Source organism: Scyliorhinus torazame, unplaced genomic scaffold (assembly GCF_047496885.1).
Source record: "Scyliorhinus torazame isolate Kashiwa2021f unplaced genomic scaffold, sScyTor2.1 scaffold_1689, whole genome shotgun sequence".
NCBI lineage: Eukaryota > Metazoa > Chordata > Chondrichthyes > Carcharhiniformes > Scyliorhinidae > Scyliorhinus > Scyliorhinus torazame.
Genome location: NW_027309416.1, coordinates 1 through 24,924, shown reverse-complemented (window position 1 = coordinate 24,924; position 24,924 = coordinate 1). Strand labels below are relative to the sequence as shown.

General features: G+C 64.7%; 1 protein-coding gene across 1 annotated transcript; it reads right to left on the bottom strand.

The window, feature by feature from the left end:
* Positions 1-1,737: 1,737 nt before the first annotated feature.
* On the bottom strand, positions 1,738-24,644 carry LOC140407635 (ubiquitin-like modifier-activating enzyme 1; the record flags this gene model as incomplete). Its single annotated transcript, XM_072494975.1, has 8 exons — positions 24,450-24,644; positions 18,859-18,923; positions 11,199-11,394; positions 11,024-11,098; positions 10,698-10,887; positions 6,981-7,069; positions 2,039-2,131; positions 1,738-1,929 (listed from the first exon to the last, which is right to left on the bottom strand). Coding segments are annotated over exons 1-8 (1,095 nt in total), but the record flags the coding sequence as incomplete, so codon positions are not given.
* Between the last annotated feature and the right edge of the window lie 280 nt (positions 24,645-24,924).

The following is a 24,924-nucleotide window of genomic DNA, read 5'->3' as shown; positions in this document are numbered from 1 at the left end:
TACCCTCTGCCCTGGCAGTGCCGCTCTCTGTACCCCCTGCCCTGGCAGTGCCGCTCTGTACCCCCTGCCCTGGCAGTGCCGCTCTGTACCCCCTGCCCTGGCAGTGCCGCTCTCTGTACCCCCTGCCCTGGCAGTGCCGCTCTCTGTACCCTCTGCCCTGGCAGTGCGGCTCTGTACCCTCTGCCCTGGCAGTGCCGCTCTCTGTACCCCCTGCCCTGGCAGTGCCGCTCTGTACCCTCTGCCCCGGCACTGCCGCTCTCTGTACCCCCTGCCCTGGCAGTGCCACTCTCTGTACCCCCTGCCCTGGCAGTGCCACTCTCTGTACCCCCTGCCCTGGCAGTGCCGCTCTGTACCCCCTGCCCTGGCAGTGCCGCTCTCTGTACCCTCTGCCCTGGCAGTGCCGCTCTCTGTACCCTCTGCCCTGGCAGTGCCGCTCTCTGTACCCTCTGCCCTGGCAGTGCCGCTCTCTGTACCCTCTGCCCTGGCAGTGCCGCTCTCTGTACCCCCTGCCCTGGCAGTGCGGCTCTCTGTACCCCCTGCCCTGGCAGTGCCGCTCTCTGTACCCTCTGCCCTGGCAGTGCCGCTCTCTGTACCCTCTGCCCTGGCAGTGCGGCTCTCTGTACCCCCTGCCCTGGCAGTGCCGCTCTCTGTACCCCCTGCCCTGGCAGTGCCGCTCTCTGTACCCTCTGCCCTGGCAGTGCCGCTCTCTGTACCCTCTGCCCTGGCAGTGCCGCTCTCTGTACCCCCTGCCCTGGGGAGCCGCTCTCTGTACCCTCTGCCCTGGCAGTGCCGCTCTCTGTACCCCCTGCCCTGGCAGTGCCGCTCTCTGTACCCTCTGCCCTGGCAGTGCCGCTCTCTGTACCCTCTGCCCTGGCAGTGCCGCTCTCTGTACCCCCTGCCCTGGGGAGCCGCTCTCTGTACCCTCTGCCCTGGCAGTGCCGCTCTCTGTACCCTCTGCCCTGGCAGTGCCGCTCTCTGTACCCCCTGCCCTGGCAGTGCCGCTCTCTGTACCCCCTGCCCTGGCAGTGCCGCTCTCTGTACCCTCTGCCCTGGCAGTGCCGCTCTCTGTACCCTCTGCCCTGGCAGTGCCGCTCTCTGTACCCTCTGCCCTGGCAGTGCCGCTCTCTGTACCCTCTGCCCTGGCAGTGCCGCTCTCTGTACCCCCTGCCCTGGCAGTGCCGCTCTCTGTACCCTCTGCCCTGGCAGTGCCGCTCTCTGTACCCTCTGCCCTGGCAGTGCCGCTCTCTGTACCCTCTGCCCTGGCAGTGCCGCTCTGTACCCTCTACCCTGGCAGTGCCGCTCTCTGTACCCTCTGCCCTGGCAGTGCCGCTCTCTGTACCCTCTACCGTGGCAGTGCCGCTCTCTGTACCCCCTGCCCTGGCAGTGCCGCTCTCTGTACCCCCTGCCCTGGCACTGCCGCTCTCTGTACCCCCTGCCCTGGCAGTGCCGCTCTCTGTACCCCCTGCCCTGGCAGCGCCGCTCTCTGTACCCTCTGCCCTGGCAGAGCCGCTCTCTGTACCCCCTGCCCTGGCAGTGCCGCTCTGTACCCCCTGCCCTGGCAGTGCCGCTCTGTACCCCCTGCCCTGGCAGTGCCGCTCTGTACCCCCTGCCCTGGCAGTGCCACTGTACCCCTGCCCTGGGGAGCCGCTCTCTGTACCCTCTGCCCTGGGGAGCCGCTCTCTGTACCCCCTGCCCTGGGGAGCCGCTCTCTAACAGACATCGCCCTGGGGCACTCACCGTGTGCTTCGGGGCAGCGATAGGTTCGGAGAAGCCGAAGAACGGCAGAGCGAGGTTCATGAAGCCGTTCTTGAAGGAGTCCAGCTTCGTGTGGCCGAAAGCAACTTTGTACAACTCCAGGCAGACCAGGCCGACCACGGCTGCTGTCGCCGTGGCGATGGCGGGGATGATCTTCCCAGCGATCAGCTTGCTCTGCGGGAAGGGAACAGAAGACGGACAAGATTGGTTCCATGCCTCCTGGAGGGAATCAGAAAAAACCCTCGGACAGGGACTGCCACTCAAAACGCCCGAGCCGTCTTACCTTGTGTCTGTCAGCCGGTGGGATGTCATAATTCTCCGCTCGCAGGTTCGACGCGGCCACAATGAAGTCCATGTGGAAGTTTGTATCGTCATCCTGCAGGACAAAGTCAAACTGCGGTCACAGGCACGGGGCAGAGACCGACAGGGAGAGAGAGAGAGGGAGAGACAGAGAGAGAGAGACAGAGAGATACACAGACCGACAGAGAGAGAGAGAGAGAGAGAGACAGAGAGAGAGAGAGAGAGAGACAGAGAGATACACAGACCGACAGAGAGAGAGACACAGAGACAGAGAGATACACAGACCGACAGAGAGAGAGAGAGAGAGAGAGAGAGAGAGAGAGAGAGAGAGAGAGAGAGAGACACACAGACCGACAGAGAGAGAGAGACCGAGAGATACACAGACCGACAGAGATACACAGACCGACAGAGATACACAGACCGACAGAGAGACAGAGAGATACACAGACCGACAGAGAGAGAGAGAGAGAGAGAGACAGAGAGATACACAGACCGACAGAGAGAGAGAGAGAGAGACAGAGAGAGAGAGACAGAGAGATACACAGACCGACAGAGAGAGAGAGAGACAGAGAGAGACAGAGAGAGAGAGAGAGAGAGACAGAGAGATACACAGACCGACAGAGAGAGAGAGAGAGAGAGAGAGAGAGACACACAGACCGACAGAGAGAGAGAGACCGAGAGATACACAGACCGACAGATACACAGACCGACAGATACACAGACCGACAGAGATACACAGACCGACAGAGAGAGAGAGAGAGAGAGAGAGACAGAGAGATACACAGACCGACAGAGAGACAGAGAGATACACAGACCGACAGAGAGAGAGAGAGACAGAGAGATACACAGACCGACAGAGAGAGAGAGAGACAGAGAGATACACAGACCGACAGAGAGAGAGAGAGACAGAGAGATACACAGACCGACAGAGAGAGAGAGACAGAGAGATACACAGACCGACAGAGAGACAGAGATACACAGACCGAGAGAGAGAGAGAGAGAGAGAGATACAGAGACCGACAGAGAGAGAGAGACACACAACAGCAGCACCGAGACATCAGCACACCCTCCACAAACCACCCTGCGAGCAGAGAGGAGGCTCCCCCACACTTCAGCAAGGATGGTGAGGTCTCAGAGAGGGAAACTTATCCAGAACAGTTTCAGGTGGATCATGGACTCCAGATCATGTTGAGAGAGAGCGAACGAGCCAGAGAGAGAGAGAGCGCGAGCCAGAGAGAGAGCGAGCATGCCAGAGAGAGAGAGAGAGAGAGCGAGACAGAGAGTGAGCATGGCAGAGAGAGAGAGAGCGAGAGAGAGCGAGCGAGCGAGCCAGAGACAGAGAGAGAGCGAGCCAGAGAGAGAGCAAGCCAGAGAGAGAGCGAGCCAGAGAGAGAGCGAGCCAGAGAGAGAGCGAGCCAGAGAGAGAGCGAGCCAGAGAGAGAGCGAGCCAGAGAGAGAGCGAGCCAGAGAGAGAGCGAGCCAGAGAGAGAGCGAGCCAGAGAGAGAGCGAGCCAGAGAGAGAGCGAGCCAGAGAGAGAGCGAGCCAGAGAGAGAGCGAGCCAGAGAGAGAGCGAGCCAGAGAGAGAGCGAGCCAGAGAGAGAGCGAGCCAGAGAGAGAGAGAGCCAGAGAGAGAGCGAGCCAGAGAGAGAGCGAGCCAGAGAGAGAGCGAGCCAGAGAGAGAGCGAGCCAGAGAGAGAGCGAGCCAGAGAGAGAGCGAGCCAGAGAGAGAGCGAGCCAGAGAGAGAGCGAGCCAGAGAGAGAGCGAGCCAGAGAGAGAGCAAGCCAGAGAGAGAGCAAGCCAGAGAGAGAGCAAGCCAGAGAGAGAGCAAGCCAGAGAGAGAGCAAGCCAGAGAGAGAGCAAGCCAGAGAGAGAGCAAGCCAGAGAGAGAGCAAGCCAGAGAGAGAGCAAGCCAGAGAGAGAGCAAGCCAGAGAGAGAGCAAGCCAGAGAGAGAGCAAGCCAGAGAGAGAGCAAGCCAGAGAGAGAGCAAGCCAGAGAGAGAGCAAGCCAGAGAGAGAGCAAGCCAGAGAGAGAGCAAGCCAGAGAGAGAGCAAGCCAGATAGAGAGCAAGCCAGATAGAGAGCAAGCCAGATAGAGAGCAAGCCCGATAGAGAGCAAGCCCGATAGAGAGCAAGCCCGATAGAGAGCAAGCCCGATAGAGAGCAAGCCCGATAGAGAGCAAGCCCGATAGAGAGCAAGCCCGATAGAGAGCAAGCCCGATAGAGAGCAAGCCCGATAGAGAGCAAGCCCGATAGAGAGCAAGCCCGATAGAGAGCAAGCCCGATAGAGAGCAAGCCCGATAGAGAGCAAGCCAGATAGAGAGCAAGCCAGATAGAGAGCAAGCCAGATAGAGAGCAAGCCAGATAGAGAGCAAGCCAGATAGAGAGCAAGCCAGATAGAGAGCAAGCCAGATAGAGAGCAAGCCAGATAGAGAGCAAGCCAGATAGAGAGCAAGCCAGATAGAGAGCAAGCCAGATAGAGAGCAAGCCAGATAGAGAGCAAGCCAGATAGAGAGCAAGCCAGATAGAGAGCAAGCCAGATAGAGAGCAAGCCAGATAGAGAGCAAGCCAGATAGAGAGCAAGCCAGATAGAGAGCGCGAACGAGCGAGCCAGAGACAGAGAGAGAGTGAGCAAGCCAGAGAGAGCGAGAGAGAGAGTGAGCGAGCGAGCCAGAGACAGAGAGAGAGCAAGCCAGATAGAGAGAGCGAATGAGCGAGCCAGAGACAGAGAGAGAGTGAGCAAGCCAGAGAGAAAGCGAGCGAGCCAGAGACAGAGAGCGAGCGAGCGAGCCAGAGAGCAAGAGAGAGAGCGAGCCAGAGACAGAGAGAGAGCGAGCCAGAGAGAGAGCGAGCGAGCCAGAGACAGAGAGAGAGTGAGCAAGCCAGAGAGAGCGAGAGAGCCAGAGAGAGAGAGAGAGCGAGACAGAGAGAGAGCAAGCCAGATAGAGAGAGCGAACGAGCGAGCCAGAGACAGAGAGAGAGTGAGCAAGCCAGAGAGAGAGCGAGCGAGCCAGAGACAGAGAGAGAGAGCGAGCGAGAGACAGAGAGCGAGCGAGCCAGAGAGAGAGAGCGAGCGAGCCAGAGAGAGAGAGCGAGCGAGCCAGAGAGAGAGACAGAGAGCGAGAGAGAGAGCGAGCCAGAGACAGAGAGACAGCGAGAGCCAGAGAGAGAGCGAGCCAGAGAGAATGATTGAAGAGGATTAGTAAACAGACGACCGCCTCAATCAATCACCATATTATCCAGGAAGGAGTCACTTGCCCTCCTGGGATCCAAATCAGGCTGTTGGGTAGAATCATACGGCTGGTGAGGAGGCTGTTTGGCCCATTACCAGTGCGCCAGCTAGTCTGACAGAGTCCAGAGAGAGTCTTGCTTCCTCGGGCGCTGCATGGCAGCCATTTACAATCCAACATCAAGCAGCTGCACCGCATCGTCCAGTTTCAAACTCAACATAGTTCAGAGGACAGACCCCCCCCCTCAGGGGCACAGTTCAGAGGACAGACCCCCCCCCTCAGGGGCACAGTTCAGAGGACAGACCCCCCCCCCTCAGGGGCACAGTTCAGAGGACAGACCCCCCCCTCAGGGGCACAGTTCAGAGGACAGATCCCCCCTCAGGGGCACAGTTCAGAGGACAGAACCCCCCTCAGGGGCACAGTTCAGAGGACAGACCCCCCCCCCTCAGGGGCACAGTTCAGAGGACAGAACCCCCCTCAGGGGCACAGTTCAGAGGACAGAACCCCCCTCAGGGGCACAGTTCAGAGGACAGAACCCCCCTCAGGGGCACAGTTCAGAGGACAGAACCCCCCTCAGGGGCACAGTTCAGAGGACAGAACCCCCCTCAGGGGCACAGTTCAGAGGACAGACCCCCCCCCCCTCAGGGGCACAGTTCAGAGGACAGAATCCCCCTCAGGGACACAGTTCAGAGGACAGAACCCCCTCAGGGGCACAGTTCAGAGGACAGACCCCCCCCCTCAGGGGCACAGTTCAGAGGACAGAACCCCCCTCAGGGGCACAGTTCAGAGGACAGAACCCCCCTCAGGGGCACAGTTCAGAGGACAGACCCCCCCCCCCCCTCAGGGGCACAGTTCAGAGGACAGAACCCCCTCAGGGGCACAGTTCAGAGGACAGAACCCCCCTCAGGGGCACAGTTCAGAGGACAGAACCCCCCTCAAGGGCACAGTTCAGAGGACAGAACCCCCCTCAGGGGCACAGTTCAGAGGACAGAACCCCCCTCAGGGGCACAGTTCAGAGGTCAGAACCCCCCTCAGGGGCACAGTTCAGAGGTCAGAACCCCCCTCAGGGGCACAGTTCAGAGGACAGAACCCCCCTCAGGGGCACAGTTCAGAGGACAGAACCCCCCTCAGGGGCACAGTTCAGAGGACAGAACCCCCTCAGGGACACAGTTCAGAGGACAGACCCCCCTCAGGGGCACAGTTCAGAGGACAGAACCCCCCTCAGGGGCACAGTTCAGAGGACAGACCCCCCCTCAGGGGCACAGTTCAGAGGACAGAACCCCCTCAGGGGCACAGTTCAGAGGACAGACCCCCCTCAAGGGCACAGTTCAGAGGACAGACCCCCCCTCAGGGGCACAGTTCAGAGGACAGAACCCCCCTCAGGGGCACAGTTCAGAGGACAGAACCCCCCTCAGGGGCACAGTTCAGAGGACAGACCCCCCTCAAGGGCACAGTTCAGAGGACAGACCCCCCTCAAGGGCACAGTTCAGAGGACAGACCCCCCCTCAGGGGCACAGTTCAGAGGACAGAACCCCCCTCAGGGGCACAGTTCAGAGGACAGAACCCCCCTCAGGGGCACAGTTCAGAGGACAGACCCCCCTCAAGGGCACAGTTCAGAGGACAGACCCCCCTCAAGGGCACAGTTCAGAGGACAGACCCCCCCTCAGGGGCACAGTTCAGAGGGCAACCTCCTTACCTTTTCAAACTCAATAGGGTACATTCTGAAGGTCGACAGTGCCTCCAGTGAAGGAAGCGTGGTTTTCAGTTCCTCCAGGCGGCTGTCATCTGGAACAAGATTGAGCAGTTAACCTGGGTTCTGACCAAATACTCTCCCCTACACCAATGAAACAGAGTCTGCTCAATGCCTTGCCCACAGCGCGTGGTGGCCCGGGAACAGGCAGCCGGTGAGCATCTTCCCCCCTCCCCCCCCCCCCCCCCCCGGGAAACACCAACTTCAGCTAAGTCACCAATCCAGCACGGTGGACACAGCATCGAGCGATGCCAGGGTCACACCTTGCAGCGAGGGTCACTCATTCACACGCAGCCAGTACTGCTGCTCCCGGGTCTACTTCATTATCAGGGAGCTGTAATTCTGCAGGTCACGGACATTCCTGGAGGGCGAGGACAAGCAGGTGGGGCAGCAAAGAAACTGCTGGTGTGCCTTTTACACCCGAGAAATGTTTCAGTCCAACAGACAGGAACAGGAGGAGCCCATTCAGCCCCTCTCCAGCCTGTTACACAGGAACAGGAGGAGCCCATTCAGCCCCTCTCCAGCCTGTTACACAGGAACAGGAGGGAGCCCATTCAGCCCCTCTCCAGCCTGTTACACAGGAACAGGAGGGAGCCCATTCAGCCCCTCTCCAGCCTGTTACACAGGAACAGGAGGGAGCCCATTCAGCCCCTCTCCAGCCTGTTACACAGGAACAGGAGGAGCCCATTCAGCCCCTCTCCAGCCTGTTACACAGGAACAGGAGGAGCCCATTCAGCCCCTTTCCAGCCTGTTACACAGGAACAGGAGGGAGCCCATTCAGCCCCTCCCCAGCCTGTTACACAAGAACAGGTGGATCCCCATTCAGCCCCTCTCCAACCTGTTACACAGGAACAGGAGGAGGCCCATTCAGCCCCTCTCCAGCCTGTTACACAGGAACAGGAGGAGGCCCATTCAGCCCCTCTCCAGCCTGTTACACAGGAACAGGAGGAGCCCATTCAGCCCCTCTCCAGCCTGTTACACAGGAACAGGAGGATCCCCATTCAGCCCCTCTCCAGCTTGTTACACAGGAACAGGAGGAGGCCCATTCAGCCCCTCTCCAGCCTGTTACACAGGAACAGGAGGAGGACCATTCAGCCCCTCTCCAGCCTGTTACACAGGAACAGGAGGAGGGCCATTCAGCCCCTCTCCAGCCTGTTACACAGGAACAGGAGGAGGCCCATTCAGCCCCTCTCCAGCCTGTTACACAGGAACAGGAGGAGGCCCATTCAGTCCCTCTCCAGCCTGTTACACAGGAACAGGAGGAGGCCCATTCAGCCCCTCTCCAGCCTGTTACACAGGAACAGGAGGAGGCCCATTCAGTCCCTCTCCAGCCTGTTACACAGGAACAGGAGGAGGCCCATTCAGCCCCTCTCCAGCCTGTTACACAGGAACAGGAGGGAGCCCATTCAGCCCCTCTCCAGCCTGTTACACAGGAACAGGTGGATCCCCATTCAGCCCCTCTCCAGCCTGTTACACAGGAACAGGAGGAGGCACATTCAGCCCCTCTCCAGCCTGTTACACAGGAACAGGAGGAGCCCATTCAGCCCCTCTCCAGCCTGTTACACAGGAGGCCCATTCAGCCCCTCACCGGCCTGTTACACAGGAACAGGAGGATCCCCATTCAGCCCCTCTCCAGCCTGTTACACAGGAACAGGAGGAGGCCCATTCAGCTCCTCTCCAGCCTGTTACACAGGAGGCCCATTCAGCCCCTCACCGGCCTGTTACACAGGAACAGGAGGAGGCCCATTCAGCCCCTCTCCAGCCTGTTACACATGAGGAGGCCCATTCAGCCCCTCTCCAGCCTGTTACACAGGAGGCCCATTCAGCCCCTCTCCAGCCTGTTACACAGGAACAGGAGGAGGCCCATTCAGCCCCTCTCCAGCCTGTTACACAGGAACAGGAGGAGGCCCATTCAGCCCCTCTCCAGCCTGTTACACAGGAGGCCCTTTCAGCCCCTCTCCAGCCTGTTATTCAGGAACAGGAGGAGGCCCATTTAGCCCCTCTCCAGCCTGTTACACAGGAGGCCCATTCAGCCCCTCTCCAGCCTGTTACACAGGAACAGGAGGCCCATTCAGCCCCTCTCCAGCCTGTTACACAGGAACAGGAGGAGCCCATTCAGCCCCTCTCCAGCCTGGTAAACAGGAACAGGTGGATCCCCATTCAGCCCCTCTCCAGCCTGTTACACAGGAACAGGAGGAGGCCCATTCAGCCCCTCTCCAGCCTGTTACACAGGAACAGGAGGAGCCCATTCAGCCCCTCTCCAGCCTGTTACACAGGAACAGGAGGATCCCCATTCAGCCCCTCTCCAGCTTGTTACACAGGAACAGGAGGAGGCCCATTCAGCCCCTCTCCAGCCTGTTACACAGGAACAGGAGGAGGCCCATTCAGCCCCTCTCCAGCCTGTTACACAGGAACAGGAGGAGGCCCATTCAGTCCCTCTCCAGCCTGTTACACAGGAACAGGAGGAGGCCCATTCAGCCCCTCTCCAGCCTGTTACACAGGAACAGGAGGAGGCCCATTCAGTCCCTCTCCAGCCTGTTACACAGGAACAGGAGGAGGCCCATTCAGCCCCTCTCCAGCCTGTTACACAGGAACAGGAGGGAGCCCATTCAGCCCCTCCCCAGCCTGTTACACAGGAACAGGTGGATCCCCATTCAGCCCCTCTCCAGCCTGTTACACAGGAACAGGAGGAGGCCCATTCAGCCCCTCTCCAGCCTGTTACACAGGAACAGGAGGAGCCCATTCAGCCCCTCTCCAGCCTGTTACACAGGAGGCCCATTCAGCCCCTCACCGGCCTGTTACACAGGAACAGGAGGATCCCCATTCAGCCCCTCTCCAGCCTGTTACACAGGAACAGGAGGAGGCCCATTCAGCTCCTCTCCAGCCTGTTACACAGGAGGCCCATTCAGCCCCTCACCGGCCTGTTACACAGGAACAGGAGGAGGCCCATTCAGCCCCTCTCCAGCCTGTTACACAGGAGGAGTCCCATTCAGCCCCTCTCCAGCCTGTTACACAGGAGGCCCATTCAGCCCCTCTCCAGCCTGTTACACAGGAACAGGAGGAGGCCCATTCAGCCCCTCTCCAGCCTGTTACACAGGAACAGGAGGAGGCCCATTCAGCCCCTCTCCAGCCTGTTACACAGGAGGCCCTTTCAGCCCCTCTCCAGCCTGTTATTCAGGAACAGGAGGCCCATTTAGCCCCTCTCCAGCCTGTTACACAGGAGGCCCATTCAGCCCCTCTTTTGCCTGTTACACAGGAACAGGAGGAGGCCCATTCAGCCCCTCTCCATCCTGTTACACAGGAACAGGAGGAGGCCATTCAGCCCTTCTCCAGCCTGTTACACAGGAACAGGAGGAGGCCCATTCAGCCCCTCTCCAGCCTGTTACACAGGAACAGGAGGAAGCCATTCAGCCCCTCTCCAGCCTGTTACACAGGAACAGGAGGAGGCCCATTCAGCCCCTCTCCAGCCTGTTACACAGGAACAGGAGGAGGCCATTCAGCTTCTCAGGCCTGTATGTCCATCCAATCAAATCACAGCTGGTCTATAATCCACGCTCCCACATCCCTCCCCTAACGTTTAGTCAACAAAAACAAGTCTCCCGACGCCAGCTCACACTTTCTCGCCCTCCCACATTCCACCTGCAACTGACGCCAGCGACTCACCCAATGAGGCGTTGGAGTTCTGGAGGTCCTGGTCAGAGACGTGGATCTTGACTCCAGATTTGGGTGTGAAGGTTGGCACTTTGACGCCCTTCAGGATATCGACCACGTGCGCCCGGTCCCGGGAGCCCTTGATGCCATACGTCTGCGCAAACAGATTCGCAGCGGCCACTATGTAGTCCATGTGCAGGGTCTGCGAGGAAGGGAAGTGGGAGGTGAAACCGCTGGGACTCCCACCGGACCGCGGCAGTCGCACGAATCGCACATTCAATGGAGGACCACCCCAGTTAGCCACTCAGCTCTGTTCTCACCCCCACCCACATACTCACATTCATCGTGTCAAACTCGAGCGGGTGAGGACATCTCTTTGGCCCTGACCAGAATGGAGTGCCTGACGTTGTGACCTGCAGAAGGACGTTGAGGACAGGTGTTAAATTCGGCTGGCACGGCGAGCTGTGGGCCAACCCCCCCCCCCCCCCCACCCCTCAGCAAAAGCCGCCGTACCTGGTCGGGAGGGAAGTTGTGCAGGAGTTGGCGAATGTTGTTGTTGTACTGGATTTGCCAGTGGTTGCGAGCCCACGTCACGCAGTCCTCCCACGACTTGGAGCGCTCGGTCACCAGGCTCTTGAAGGCAGCCTCCAGAACTTCGAGGGGCTGCGCCCCCGGCAGCTTCAGGGTGCGTTCCATGAACTTGGAATCCCTGCGTCGTGAAGGTGAGAGATCAAGTCAACAGGGGGTGGGGAACGGGAGCCATCGACATGCCCAGTGCAGCAGCTGTGGCCCTGGCCAGAGGTCCACCCATATCCGCACTCCGGTCGTGAGGGAGGTGGGGAGCCATTGGCCACAGCAGCAAGACTGGTGAACCCCCCCGACCCAGCGCCCACACACACACACACAGACACAGACACACACAAATCTCAGGTCTGGCAACATCTGTAGGGAGAGAAAAGAGCGAACACGTTTCGAGTCCGATGACTCTTTGTCAAAGCTAACAGAGAAAGTGGGAAATATTTATACTGCGGAGTGAGAATGAAAGATGAGTCATAGCCACAGAAACCCAGGGAAACCGGGTGCTAATGGCCACAGAAACCCAGGGAAACCGGGTGCTAATGGCCACAGAAACCCAGGGGAAAGACTGCGAATGGCAGCCCCCAGAGAGGACAACAGATGTGAAAGGCCAAACAGCAGAGAAACTAACATCAGAGGATGAACTGTAGATGTGGGGGGAGAGGAAGGGGGAAGCAAAGAGGAGAAAGGTGCAGGAAAGGTGGATAAGATTGGGGGGGGGGGGGGGGGGGAATTAAATATATATTAAGAAAGAAATGGTAAAAGACAGTTAGAATGAAATGAAAACAAATGGGTCGCGGTGGGGCTGATCATCTGAAGTTGTTGAATTCGATGTTGAGGCCGGAAGGCTGTAGCCTAACCGGAAGATGAGATGTTGTTCCTCCAGTTTGCGTTGAGCTTCACTGGAACATTGCGGCAGGCCAAGAACAGACATGTGGGCATGGGAGCAGGGTCTTGTGTTAAAATGGCAACAACAGGAGGGTCAGGGTCCTGAATGCGCACAGACCGAAGATGCTCAGCAAAGCGATCACCCAGTCTGCGTTTGGTCTCTCCGATATAGAGGAGACCACATTGGGAGCAGCGAATACAGTAGAACAAATTGGAAGAGATGCAAGTGAAACGCTGCTTAGCCTGGAATGAGTGTTTTGGGCCTGGGATGTTAAGCATGGAAGAGGTAAAGGGGCAGGTGTTACACCTTCTGCGGTTGCATGGGAAGGTGCCATGGGTGATGGGAGAGGTACTGGGTATGGTGGAGGAGTGGACTAGATTGTCTCGGAGGGAACGGTCTCTGCAGAATGCTGACAGAGGGAGTGAAGGGAAGATGTGTTTGGTGGCGCCATCACGCTGGAGTTGGCGAAAATGGCGGAGGATTATGCTTTGCAGACGGAGGCTGGTGGGATGAAATGTGAGAACGAGGGGGACTCTATCCTTGTTCTGGGAGGGGGAGGGGGGCGAGGGTAACGCAGGAGATGGCCCGCACACCGTTGAGGGCCCTGTCCACAACTGTAGGTGGGAAATCGCGGTTGAGGAAGAAGGAACACATTTTCGAAGCACCATTTTGGAAAGTGGTATCATCGGAACAAATGCGACGGAGGCGAAGGAGTTGTGAGAAAGGGATGGAGTCCTTACAGGGTGTAGGGTGCGGAGAGCCGTAGTCCAGATAGCTGTGGGAGTCAGTGGGCTTGTAGTGGATATTAGTGGATAGTCTATTGCTGGAAACGGAGACAGAAAGATCAAGGAAGGGAAGGGAAGTGTCTGAGATGGACCAGGTGAAAGTGATGGAGGGGTGGAAACTGGAAGCGAAGTTGATGAATTTTCCAGGTCTGGGCGAGAGCATGACGCGGCACCAAAACAGTCATCAATGTATCGGTCAACGAGTTGTGGGAGGGGACCCGGGTAGGCCTGGAACAAGGAATGTTCCACATACCCCATAAAAAGGCAAGCGTAGCTTGGACCCCTACGGGTACCCATTGCTACACCTGTGATTTGGAGAAAGTGAGATGAGTTAAAGGAGAAGTTGTTGAGAGATAGAACAAGTTAAGCCAGGCAGAGGAGGGTGGTGGTGGATGGGAATTGTCCGGGCCGCTTTTCGAGAAAGAAGCGAAGAGCTCTCAGGCCATCCTGGTGTGGATGGAGGTGTAGAGGGATTGCACGTCCATGGTGAGTAGAATGCGGTTAGGGCCCGCAGACTGGAAGCTGTGAATATGACGCAGGGCATCAGAGGAATCCCGGATGTAGGTGGGGAGGGAATGGACCAGGGGAGTGAGGATGGAGTCAAGAGAAGAGGAAATGTGTTCGGTGGGGCAGGAGCATGCTGGCACAATGGGCCTGCCGGACAGTCCTGGATTTTGAGAAGTAGGTAAAAGGGGGCTGTCCAGGGTTGGGAGACTATGCGGTTGGAAGCCGTAGGGGGAAGGCATCCAGAGGAAATGAGGTCACCAGCGGTGTTGGAGATAATGGCTTGATGTTCAGTGGTCTGGTCATGGCCCAGGGGGAGGTAAGAGGAAGTATCTGAGAGTTGGCGCTCAGCCTCTGCGGGGTGGAGGTCAGTGCGCCAGACGACAACAGCACCCCCTTTGTCGGCAGGTTTGATGACAAAGTCGGGGTTAGACCTGACGGAGTGAAGAGCAGAAAGTTCGGAAGGAGAGAGGTTGGAATGGGTGAGGGGGGGCAGAAAAATTAAGACGGTCAATGTCCCGTCGACAGTTCTCAATGAAAAGATCAAGGGCAGGAAAATGTCCAGGAACAGATTTGGGGGGGGGGGGGGGGGGGGCGCGCCAAAGGGACCCAAAACCATTTCCTCCATTTTTGTCAGCAATGAACAGGGTAAGAGAATATGGTGGGCCGCGAAGGTCGGCCGGCCTGGGCCGCGAAGGTCGGCCGGCCTGGGCCGCGAAGGTCGGCCGGCCTGGGCCGCGAAGGTCGGCCGGCCTGGGCCGCGAAGGTCGGCCGGCCTGGGCCGCGAAGGTCGGCCGGCCTGGGCCGCGAAGGTCGGCCGGCCTGGGCCGCGAAGGTCGGCCGGCCTGGGCCCCGAAGGTCGGCCGGCCTGGGCCCCGAAGGTCGGCCGGCCTGGGCCCCGAAGGTCGGCCGGCCTGGGCCCCGAAGGTCGGCCGGCCTGGGCCCCGAAGGTCGGCCGGCCTGGGCCCCGAAGGTCGGCCGGCCTGGGCCCCGAAGGTCGGCCGGCCTGGGCCCCGAAGGTCGGCCGGCCTGGGCCCCGAAGGTCGGCCGGCCTGGGCCCCGAAGGTCGGCCGGCCTGGGCCCCGAAGGTCGGCCGGCCTGGGCCCCGAAGGTCGGCCGGCCTGGGCCCCGAAGGTCGGCCGGCCTGGGCCCCGAAGGTCGGCCGGCCTGGGCCCCGAAGGTCGGCCGGCCTGGGCCCCGAAGGTCGGCCGGCCTGGGCCCCGAAGGTCGGCCGGCCTGGGCCCCGAAGGTCGGCCGGCCTGGGCCCCGAAGGTCGGCCGGCCTGGGCCCCGAAGGTCGGCCGGCCTGGGCCCCGAAGGTCGGCCGGCCTGGGCCCCGAAGGTCGGCCGGCCTGGGCCCCGAAGGTCGGCCGGCCTGGGCCCCGAAGGTCGGCCGGCCTGGGCCCCGAAGGTCGGCCGGCCTGGGCCCCGAAGGTCGGCCGGCCTGGGCCCCGAAGGTCGGCCGGCCTGGGCCCCGAAGGTCGGCCGGCCTGGGCCCCGAAGGTCGGCCGGCCTGGGCCCCGAAGGTCGGCCGGCCTGGGCCCCGAAGGTCGGCCGGCCTGGGCCCCGAAGGTCGGCCGGCCTGGGCCCCGAAGGTCGGCCGGCCTGGGCCCCGAAGGTCGGCCGGCCTGGGCCCCGAAGGTCGGCCGGCCTGGGCCCCGAAGGTCGGCCGGCCTGGGCCCCGAAGGTCGGCCGGCCTGGGCCCCGAAGGTCGGCCGGCCTGGGCCCCGAAGGTCGGCCGGCCTGGGCCCCGAAGGTCGGCCGGCCTGGGCCCCGAAGGTCGGCCGGCCTGGGCCCCGAAGGTCGGCCGGCCTGGGCCCCGAAGGTCGGCCGGCCTGGGCCCCGAAGGTCGGCCGGCCTGGGCCCCGAAGGTCGGCCGGCCTGGGCCCCGAAGGTCGGCCGGCCTGGGCCCCGAAGGTCGGCCGGCCTGGGCCCCGAAGGTCGGCCGGCCTGGGCCCCGAAGGTCGGCCGGCCTGGGCCGCGAAGGTCGGCCGGCCTGGGTCCCGAAGGTCGGCCGGCCTGGGCCCCGAAGGTCGGCCGGCCTGGGTCGGGAAGGTCGGCCGGCCTGGGCCGCGAAGGTCGGCCGGCCTGGGTCGGGAAGGTCGGCCGGCCTGGGCCCCGAAGGTCGGCCGGCGTGGGCCGCGAAGGTCGGCCGGCGTGGGCCGCGAAGGTCGGCCGGCGTGGGCCGGGAAGGTCGGCCGGCGTGGGCCGGGAAGGTCGGCCGGCGTGGGCCGGGAAGGTCGGCCGGCGTGGGCCGGGAAGGTCGGCCGGCGTGGGCCGGGAAGGTCGGCCGGCCTGGGCCCCGAAGGTCGGCCGGCGTGGGCCGCGAAGGTCGGCCGGCGTGGGCCGGGAAGGTCGGCCGGCGTGGGCCGGGAAGGTCGGCCGGCGTGGGCCGCGAAGGTCGGCCGGCGTGGGCCGGGAAGGTCGGCCGGCGTGGGCCGGGAAGGTCGGCCGGCGTGGGCCGGGAAGGTCGGCCGGCGTGGGCCGGGAAGGTCGGCCGGCGTGGGCCGGGAAGGTCGGCCGGCGTGGGCCGGGAAGGTCGGCCGGCGTGGGCCGGGAAGGTCGGCCGGCGTGGGCCGCGAAGGTCGGCCGGCGTGGGCCGCGAAGGTCGGCCGGCGTGGGCCGCGAAGGTCGGCCGGCGTGGGCCGCGAAGGTCGGCCGGCGTGGGCCGCGAAGGTCGGCCGGCGTGGGCCGCGAAGGTCGGCCGGCGTGGGCCGCGAAGGTCGGCCGGCGTGGGCCGCGAAGGTCGGCCGGCGTGGGCCGCGAAGGTCGGCCGGCGTGGGCCGCGAAGGTCGGCCGGCGTGGGCCGCGAAGGTCGGCCGGCGTGGGCCGCGAAGGTCGGCCGGCGTGGGCCGCGAAGGTCGGCCGGCGTGGGCCGCGAAGGTCGGCCGGCGTGGGCCGCGAAGGTCGGCCGGCGTGGGCCGCGAAGGTCGGCCGGCGTGGGCCGCGAAGGTCGGCCGGCGTGGGCCGCGAAGGTCGGCCGGCGTGGGCCGCGAAGGTCGGCCGGCGTGGGCCGCGAAGGTCGGCCGGCGTGGGCCGCGAAGGTCGGCCGGCGTGGGCCGCGAAGGTCGGCCGGCGTGGGCCGCGAAGGTCGGCCGGCGTGGGCCGCGAAGGTCGGCCGGCGTGGGCCGCGAAGGTCGGCCGGCGTGGGCCGCGAAGGTCGGCCGGCGTGGGCCGCGAAGGTCGGCCGGCGTGGGCCGCGAAGGTCGGCCGGCGTGGGCCGCGAAGGTCGGCCGGCGTGGGCCGCGAAGGTCGGCCGGCGTGGGCCGCGAAGGTCGGCCGGCGTGGGCCGCGAAGGTCGGCCGGCGTGGGCCGCGAAGGTCGGCCGGCGTGGGCCGCGAAGGTCGGCCGGCGTGGGCCGCGAAGGTCGGCCGGCGTGGGCCGCGAAGGTCGGCCGGCGTGGGCCGCGAAGGTCGGCCGGCGTGGGCCGCGAAGGTCGGCCGGCGTGGGCCGCGAAGGTCGGCCGGCGTGGGCCGCGAAGGTCGGCCGGCGTGGGCCGCGAAGGTCGGCCGGCGTGGGCCGCGAAGGTCGGCCGGCGTGGGCCGCGAAGGTCGGCCGGCGTGGGCCGCGAAGGTCGGCCGGCGTGGGCCGCGAAGGTCGGCCGGCGTGGGCCGCGAAGGTCGGCCGGCGTGGGCCGCGAAGGTCGGCCGGCGTGGGCCGCGAAGGTCGGCCGGCGTGGGCCGCGAAGGTCGGCCGGCGTGGGCCGCGAAGGTCGGCCGGCGTGGGCCGCGAAGGTCGGCCGGCGTGGGCCGCGAAGGTCGGCCGGCGTGGGCCGCGAAGGTCGGCCGGCGTGGGCCGCGAAGGTCGGCCGGCGTGGGCCGCGAAGGTCGGCCGGCGTGGGCCGCGAAGGTCGGCCGGCGTGGGCCGCGAAGGTCGGCCGGCGTGGGCCGCGAAGGTCGGCCGGCGTGGGCCGCGAAGGTCGGCCGGCGTGGGCCGCGAAGGTCGGCCGGCGTGGGCCGCGAAGGTCGGCCGGCGTGGGCCGCGAAGGTCGGCCGGCGTGGGCCCGCGAAGGTCGGCCGGCGTGGGCCGCGAAGGTCGGCCGGCGTGGGCCGCGAAGGTCGGCCGGCGTGGGCCGCGAAGGTCGGCCGGCGTGGGCCGCGAAGGTCGGCCGGCGTGGGCCGCGAAGGTCGGCCGGCGTGGGCCGCGAAGGTCGGCCGGCGTGGGCCGCGAAGGTCGGCCGGCGTGGGCCGCGAAGGTCGGCCGGCGTGGGCCGCGAAGGTCGGCCGGCGTGGGCCGCGAAGGTCGGCCGGCGTGGGCCGCGAAGGTCGGCCGGCGTGGGCCGCGAAGGTCGGCCGGCGTGGGCCGCGAAGGTCGGCCGGCGTGGGCCGCGAAGGTCGGCCGGCGTGGGCCGCGAAGGTCGGCCGGCGTGGGCCGCGAAGGTCGGCCGGCGTGGGCCGCGAAGGTCGGCCGGCGTGGGCCGCGAAGGTCGGCCGGCGTGGGCCGCGAAGGTCGGCCGGCGTGGGCCGCGAAGGTCGGCCGGCGTGGGCCGCGAAGGTCGGCCGGCGTGGGCCGCGAAGGTCGGCCGGCGTGGGCCGCGAAGGTCGGCCGGCGTGGGCCGCGAAGGTCGGCCGGCGTGGGCCGCGAAGGTCGGCCGGCGTGGGCCGCGAAGGTCGGCCGGCGTGGGCCGCGAAGGTCGGCCGGCGTGGGCCGCGAAGGTCGGCCGGCGTGGGCCGCGAAGGTCGGCCGGCGTGGGCCGCGAAGGTCGGCCGGCGTGGGCCGCGAAGGTCGGCCGGCGTGGGCCGCGAAGGTCGGCCGGCGTGGGCCGCGAAGGTCGGCCGGCCTGGGCCGCGAAGGTCGGCCGGCCTGGGCCGCGAAGGTCGGCCGGCTGGGCCGCGAAGGTCGGCCGGCCTGGGCCGCGAAGGTCGGCCGGCCTGGGCCGCGAAGGTCGGCCGGCCTGGGCCGCGAAGGTCGGCCGGCCTGGGCCGCGAAGGTCGGCCGGCCTGGGCCGCGAAGGTCGGCCGGCCTGGGCCGCGAAGGTCGGCCGGCCTGGGCCGCGAAGGTCGGCCGGCCTGGGTCGCGAAGGTCGGCCGGCCTGGGTCGCGAAGGTCGGCCGGCCTGGGTCGCGAAGGTCGGCCGGCCTGGGTCGGGAAGGTCGGCCGGCCTGGGTCGGGAAGGTCGGCCGGCCTGGGCCGCGAAGGTCGGCCGGTTGATAAAAATGGGTTCCTGGAAAAAAAGTTATAAAAACACTGGTCGAGAGGCAGAAAGAAGCTGGAGGTTTTCAGCCGATGAGCAATTCTCAGGTGGCCCCCTCCCTCCCTCCCCATCTCCCCCCCCCACTCCTCTCCTCAGAGCAGCATTGCCTCCGATGCTGCCTAATGGGGTTTTGGCCTCACCGAGTAATCGGTTTTGATATTCATTCTCACAGGGGAACGGCTGCAGCCTCGGGTACGGGGGCAGCGCTGGGCAGGAAATCAACTTACTGTATGTACTGGTTAACGTTCTCGGCTGGCTGCTTGAAAAGCCCTTCAAACTCATCACGGGCCCACTGCAAGACAAAGACCAACACACATCACACCAGCCTGCTGGCAGCATCACTCTTTATAAAACATCAACCAATCCTGCGCTCCCTTCACAGGTAATCCAGCACTATCTACTCCAAAATGCTTCTTCCAATCTCAGAACGGCAGCAAACAACTCGTCCTGTTAGCCGAGGAGAGAGTCCGGGGAGATCAGTGAACTCACCAGCTCGCCCGGCTGGGGAACTCCAGTCCGAAGAGATTCTCCACCAGCTCACTGATACCAAATCTCCCCACTGACCCACCCGGCAACACTGACACAAACTCACACCCTCACTTTAAAATCGCCCCTCGCGCTCCTACAACCCTCCCTATCGCTACCCTCCTCCAGCCCCTCCCTATCTCTGTAACCTCCTCCAGCACCTACAACCCTCCCTATCTCTGTAACCACCTCCACCCCCTACACCCTCCCTATCTCTGTAACCTCTCCAGCCCCTATACCCCTCCCTATCTCTGTAACCTCCTCCAGTCCCAACACCCCTCCCTATCTCTGTAACATCCTCCAGTCCCAACACCCCTCCCTATCTCTGTAACCTCCTCCAGTCCCAACACCCCTCCCTATCTCTGTAACCTCCTCCAGTCCCAACACCCCTCCCTATCTCTGTAACCTCCTCCAGTCCCAACACCCCTCCCTATCTCTGTAACCTCCTCCAGTCCCAACACCCCTCCCTATCTCTGTAACCTCCTCCAGTCCCAACACCCCTCCCTATCTCTGTAACCTCCTCCAGCCCCTACACCCTCCCTATCTCTGTAACCTCCACCTGCCCCTACAACCCTCCCTATCTCTGTAACCTCCTCCAGCCCCTATACCCCTCCCTATCTCTGTAACCTCCTCCAGTCCCAACACCCCTCCCTATCTCTGTAACCTCCTCCAGCCCCTACACGCCTCACTATCTCTGTAACCTCCTCCAGCCCCTATACCCCTCCCTATCTCTGTAACCTCCTCCAGTCCCAACACCCCTCCCTATCTCTGTAACCTCCTCCAGCCCCTACACACGCTCCCTATCTCTGTAACCTCCTCCAGCCCCTATACCCCTCCCTATCTCTGTAACCTCCTCCAGCCCCTATACCCCTCCCTATCCCTGTAACCTCCTCCAGCCCCTATACCCCTCCCTATCTCTGTAACCTCCTCCAGTCCCAACACCCCTCCCTATCTCTGTAACCTCCTGCAGCCCCTACACCCCTCCCTATCTCTGTAACCTCCTGCAGCCCCTACACCCCTCCCTATCCCTGTAACCTCCTCCAGCCCCTATACCCCTCCCTATCTCTGTAACCTCCTCCAGTCCCAACACCCCTCCCTATCTCTGTAACCTCCTGCAGCCCCTACACCCCTCCCTATCTCTGTAACCTCCTCCAGCCCCTACAACCCTCCCTATCTCTGTAACCTCCTCCAGCCCCTATACCCTCCCTATCCCTGTGACCTCCTCCAGCCCCTATACCCCTCCCTATCTCTGTAACCTCCTCCAGTCCCTACACCCTCCCTATCTCTGTAACCTCCTCCAGCCCCTACACCCCTCCCTATCTCTGTAACCTCCTCCAGCCCCTACACCCCTCCCTATCTCTGTAACCTCCTCCAGCCCCTATACCCCTCCCTATCTCTGTAACCTCCTCCAGCCCCTATACCCCTCCCTATCCCTGTAACCTCCTCCAGCCCCTATACCCCTCCCTATCTCTGTAACCTCCTCCAGTCCCAACACCCCTCCCTATCTCTGTAACCTCCTGCAGCCCCTATACCCCTCCCTATCTCTGTAACCTCCTCCAGTCCCAACACCCCTCCCTATCTCTGTAACCTCCTGCAGCCCCGACACACCTCCCTATCTCTGTAACCTCCTGCAGCCCCTACACCCTCTCTATCTCTGTAACCACCTCCAGCCCCTACAGCCCTCCCTATCTCTGTAACCTCCTCCAGCCCCGACACCCCTCCCTATCTCTGTAACCTCCTCCAGCCCCTTCATCCCTCCCTATCTCTGTAACCTCCTCCAGCCCCGACACCCCTCCCTATCTCTGTAACCTCCTCCAGCCCCTTCATCCCTCCCTATCTCTGTAACCTCCTCCAGTCCCTACACCCCTCCCTATCTCTAACCTCCTCCAGCCTCTACAACCCTCCCTATCGCTGAAACCTCTTCCAATCCTCCAGAGATCTGGGGGGGCACACAGAGCTTTGAAATCCCTCCCCACCGTTCTCAACTTCTTCCATAAAGATCCTCCTTAAAAACGACTTCTTTGGCCCCGAATATCTCCATCTGTCGTCCCCCCCCGGGACCAGGCCGCTGGCTGCACCCCCCCGGCCCGCTGGCTGCGCCCCCCCCCCCCCGGCCGCTGGCTGCGCCCCCCCCCCCCCCCGGACCAGGCCGCTGGCTGCGCCCCCCGGACCAGGCCGCTGGCTGCGCCCCCCCCCCCCGGCCGCTGGCTGCGAACCCCCCCCCCGGACCAGGCCGCTGGCTGCGCCCCCTCCCCCGGCCAGGCCGCTGGCTGCGCCCCCCCCCGGACCAGGCCGCTGGCTGCGCCCCCTCCCCCACCCCCCGCTGCCAGGCCGCTGGCTGTCCCCCTCCCCCACCCCCCCCCTGCCAGGCCGCTGGCTGTCCCCCTCCCTCAAGACCAGGCCGCTGGCTGTCCCCCTCCCCAGGACCAGGCTGCTGGCTGTCCCCCTCCCTCAAGACCAGGCCGCTGGCTGTCCCCCTCCCTCAAGACCAGGCCGCTGGCTGTCCCCCTCCCCCAGGACCAGGCTGCTGGCTGTCCCCCTCCCCCAGGACCAGGCCGCTGGCTGTCCCCCTCCCCCAGGACCAGGCCGCTCGCTGTCCCCCTCCCCCAGGACCAGGCCGCTGGCTGTCCCCCTCCCCCAGGACCAGGCCGCTCGCTGTCCCCCTCCCCCAGGACCAGGCTGCTGGCTGTCCCCCTCCCCCAGGACCAGGCCGCTCGCTGTCCCCCTCCCCCAGGACCAGGCCGCTCGCTGTCCCCCTCCCCCAGGACCAGGCTGCTGGCTGTCCCCCTCCCCAGGACCAGGCCGCTGGCTGCGCCCCCCTCCCCCAGGTCCAGGCCGCTCGCTGTCCCCCTCCCCCAGGACCAGGCTGCTGGCTGTCCCCCTCCCCCAGGACCAGGCTGCTGGCTGTCCCCCTCCCCCAGGACCAGGCCGCTGGCTGCGCCCCCCTCCCCCAGGACCAGGCCGCTCGCTGTCCCCCTCCCCCAGGACCAGGCTGCTGGCTGTCCCCCCCCCCCCCCCAGGACCAGGCCGCTCGCTGTCCCCCTCCCCCAGGACCAGGCCGCTCGCTGTCCCCCTCCCCCAGGACCAGGCCGCTGGCTGCGCCCCCCTCCCCCAGGACCAGGCCGCTCGCTGTCCCCCTCCCCCAGGACCAGGCTGCTGGCTGTCCCCCTCCCCCAGGACCAGGCCGCTGGCTGTCCCCCTCCCCCAGGACCAGGCCGCTGGCTGTCCCCCTCCCCCAGGACCAGGCCGCTCGCTGTCCCCCTCCCCCAGGACCAGGCTGCTGGCTGTCCCCCTCCCTCAAGACCAGGCCGCTGGCTGTCCCCCTCCCTCAAGACCAGGCCGCTGGCTGTCCCCCTCCCTCAAGACCAGGCCGCTGGCTGTCCCCCTCCCTCAAGACCAGGCAGCTGGCTGTCCCCCTCCCCCAGGACCAGGCCGCTAGCTGTCCCCCTCCCCCAGGACCAGGCCGCTAGCTGTCCCCCTCCCTCAAGACCAATCCGCTGGCTGTCCCCCTCCCTCAAGACCAGGCCGCTGGCTGTCCCCCTCCCTCAAGACCAGGCCGCTGGCTGTCCCCCTCCCTCAAGACCAGGCCGCTGGATGTCTCCCTCCCCCAGGACCAGGCCGCTGGCTGCGCTCCCTCCCCCTACCCCAGGACCAGGCCGCTGGCTGTCCCCCTCCCCAGGACCAGTCCGCTAGCTGTCCCCCTCCCCCAGGACCAGGCCGCTGGCTGCGCCCCCCTCCCCCAGGACCAGGCCGCTCGCTGTCCCCCTCCCCCAGGACCAGGCTGCTGGCTGTCCCCCTCCCTCAAGACCAGGCCGCTGGCTGTCCCCCTCCCCCAGGACCAGGCCGCTCGCTGTCCCCCTCCCCCAGGACCAGGCTGCTGGCTGTCCCCCTCCCTCAAGACCAGGCCGCTGGCTGTCCCCCTCCCTCAAGACCAGGCCGCTGGCTGTCCCCCTCCCTCAAGACCAGGCCGCTGGCTGTCCCCCTCCCTCAAGACCAGGCAGCTGGCTGTCCCCCTCCCCCAGGACCAGGCCGCTAGCTGTCCCCCTCCCCCAGGACCAGGCCGCTAGCTGTCCCCCTCCCTCAAGACCAGGCCGCTGGCTGTCCCCCTCCCTCAAGACCAGGCCGCTGGCTGTCCCCCTCCCCCAGGACCAGGCCGCTAGCTGTCCCCCTCCCCCAGGACCAGGCCGCTAGCTGTCCCCCTCCCTCAAGACCAGGCCGCTGGATGTCCCCCTCCCCCAGGACCAGGCCGCTGGATGTCCCCCTCCCCCAGGACCAGGCCGCTGGCTGCGCACCCTCCCCCTACCCCAGGACCAGGCCGCTGGCTGTCCCCCTCCCCAGGACCAGTCCGCTAGCTGTCCCCCTCCCTCAAGACCAGGCCGCTGGCTGTCCCCCTCCCCCAGGACCAGGCCGCTGGCTGTCCCCCTCACCCAGGACCAGGCCGCTGGCTGTCCCCCTCCCCAGGACCAGGCTGCTGGCTGTCCCCCTCCCCCAGGACCAGGCCGCTGGCTGTCCCCCTCCCCAGGACCAGGCCGCTGGCTGTCCCCCTCCCCCAGGACCAGGCCGCTGGTTGTCCCCCTCCCCCAGGACCAGGCCGCTGGCTGTCCCCCTCCCCCATGACCAGGCTGCTGGCTGTCCCCCTCCCCCAGGACCAGGCTGCTTGCTGCGCCCCTCCCCCTCCCCCAGGACCAGGCAGCTGGCTGTCCCCCTCCCCCAGGACCAGGCCACTGGCTGTCCCCCTCCCCCAGGACCAGGCCGCTGGCTGCGCCCCCCTCCCCAGGACTAGGCCGCTAGCTGTCCCCCTCCTCCAGGACCAGGCCGCTGGCTGTCCCCCTCCCCCAGGACCAGGCCGCTAGCTGTCCCCCTCCCAGGACCAGTCCGCTGGCTGCGCCCCCCTCCCCAGGACCAGGCCGCTAGCTGTCCCCCTCCCCAGGACCAGGCTGCTGGCTGTCCCCCCCCCCACCCCAGGACCAGGCCGCTGGCTGTCCCCCTCCCCCAGGACCAGGCCGCTGGCTGTCCCCCTCCCCCAGGACCAGGCTGCTGGCTGTCCCCCCCCCCACCCCAGGACCAGGCCGCTGGCTGTCCCCCTCCCCCAGGACCAGGCCGCTGGCTGTCCCCCTCCCCCAGGACCAGGCCGCTAGCTGTCCCCCTCCCCCAGGACCAGGCTGCTGGCTGTCTCCCCCCCCCCCACCCCAGGACCAGGCCGCTGGCTGTCCCCCTCCCCCAGGACCAGGCCGCTGGCTGTCCCCCTCCCCCAGGACCAGGACGCTGGCTGCGCGCAGGATCCGGGCCTGACCTGTAGCGTGTGTTCGATGGCGTTGGGGAAATTCTTCAGGGTGCAGATGGGGATGGACTTCTCCGGCGGGTCCTGGCTGGAGCTGTACGACTCGGTCAGGAAGGGAATGACCACCTGCACGTTGCCCTTGGTGCCCAGTGTGCCCGACTCCAACAGGGGCTTGCGGTAATACACGCACCGCCTGTCGATGTACATTCCTGCGAGGGAGGGCCAGGAAACAGAGACACGAATGAAGCAGGCACTCGGAAATAGAGACACATTCCCCCACCCCGTGCCCACAATAACCCATTCGACAGCACAGAACACACCAGACTTGGAATCTTGACATCTCTGCCCTCTCACACCCACCTCCCCTGACAACCCTTTTTGTGGATGGTTGCTGGGGGGTGGGGGAGTTGTCCCACATGCTCCCCACTCTCTGGGTAAAGATATTCCCCCCGATTGGGTTGATTAGTCTCTGTCTTGTATTGACGGC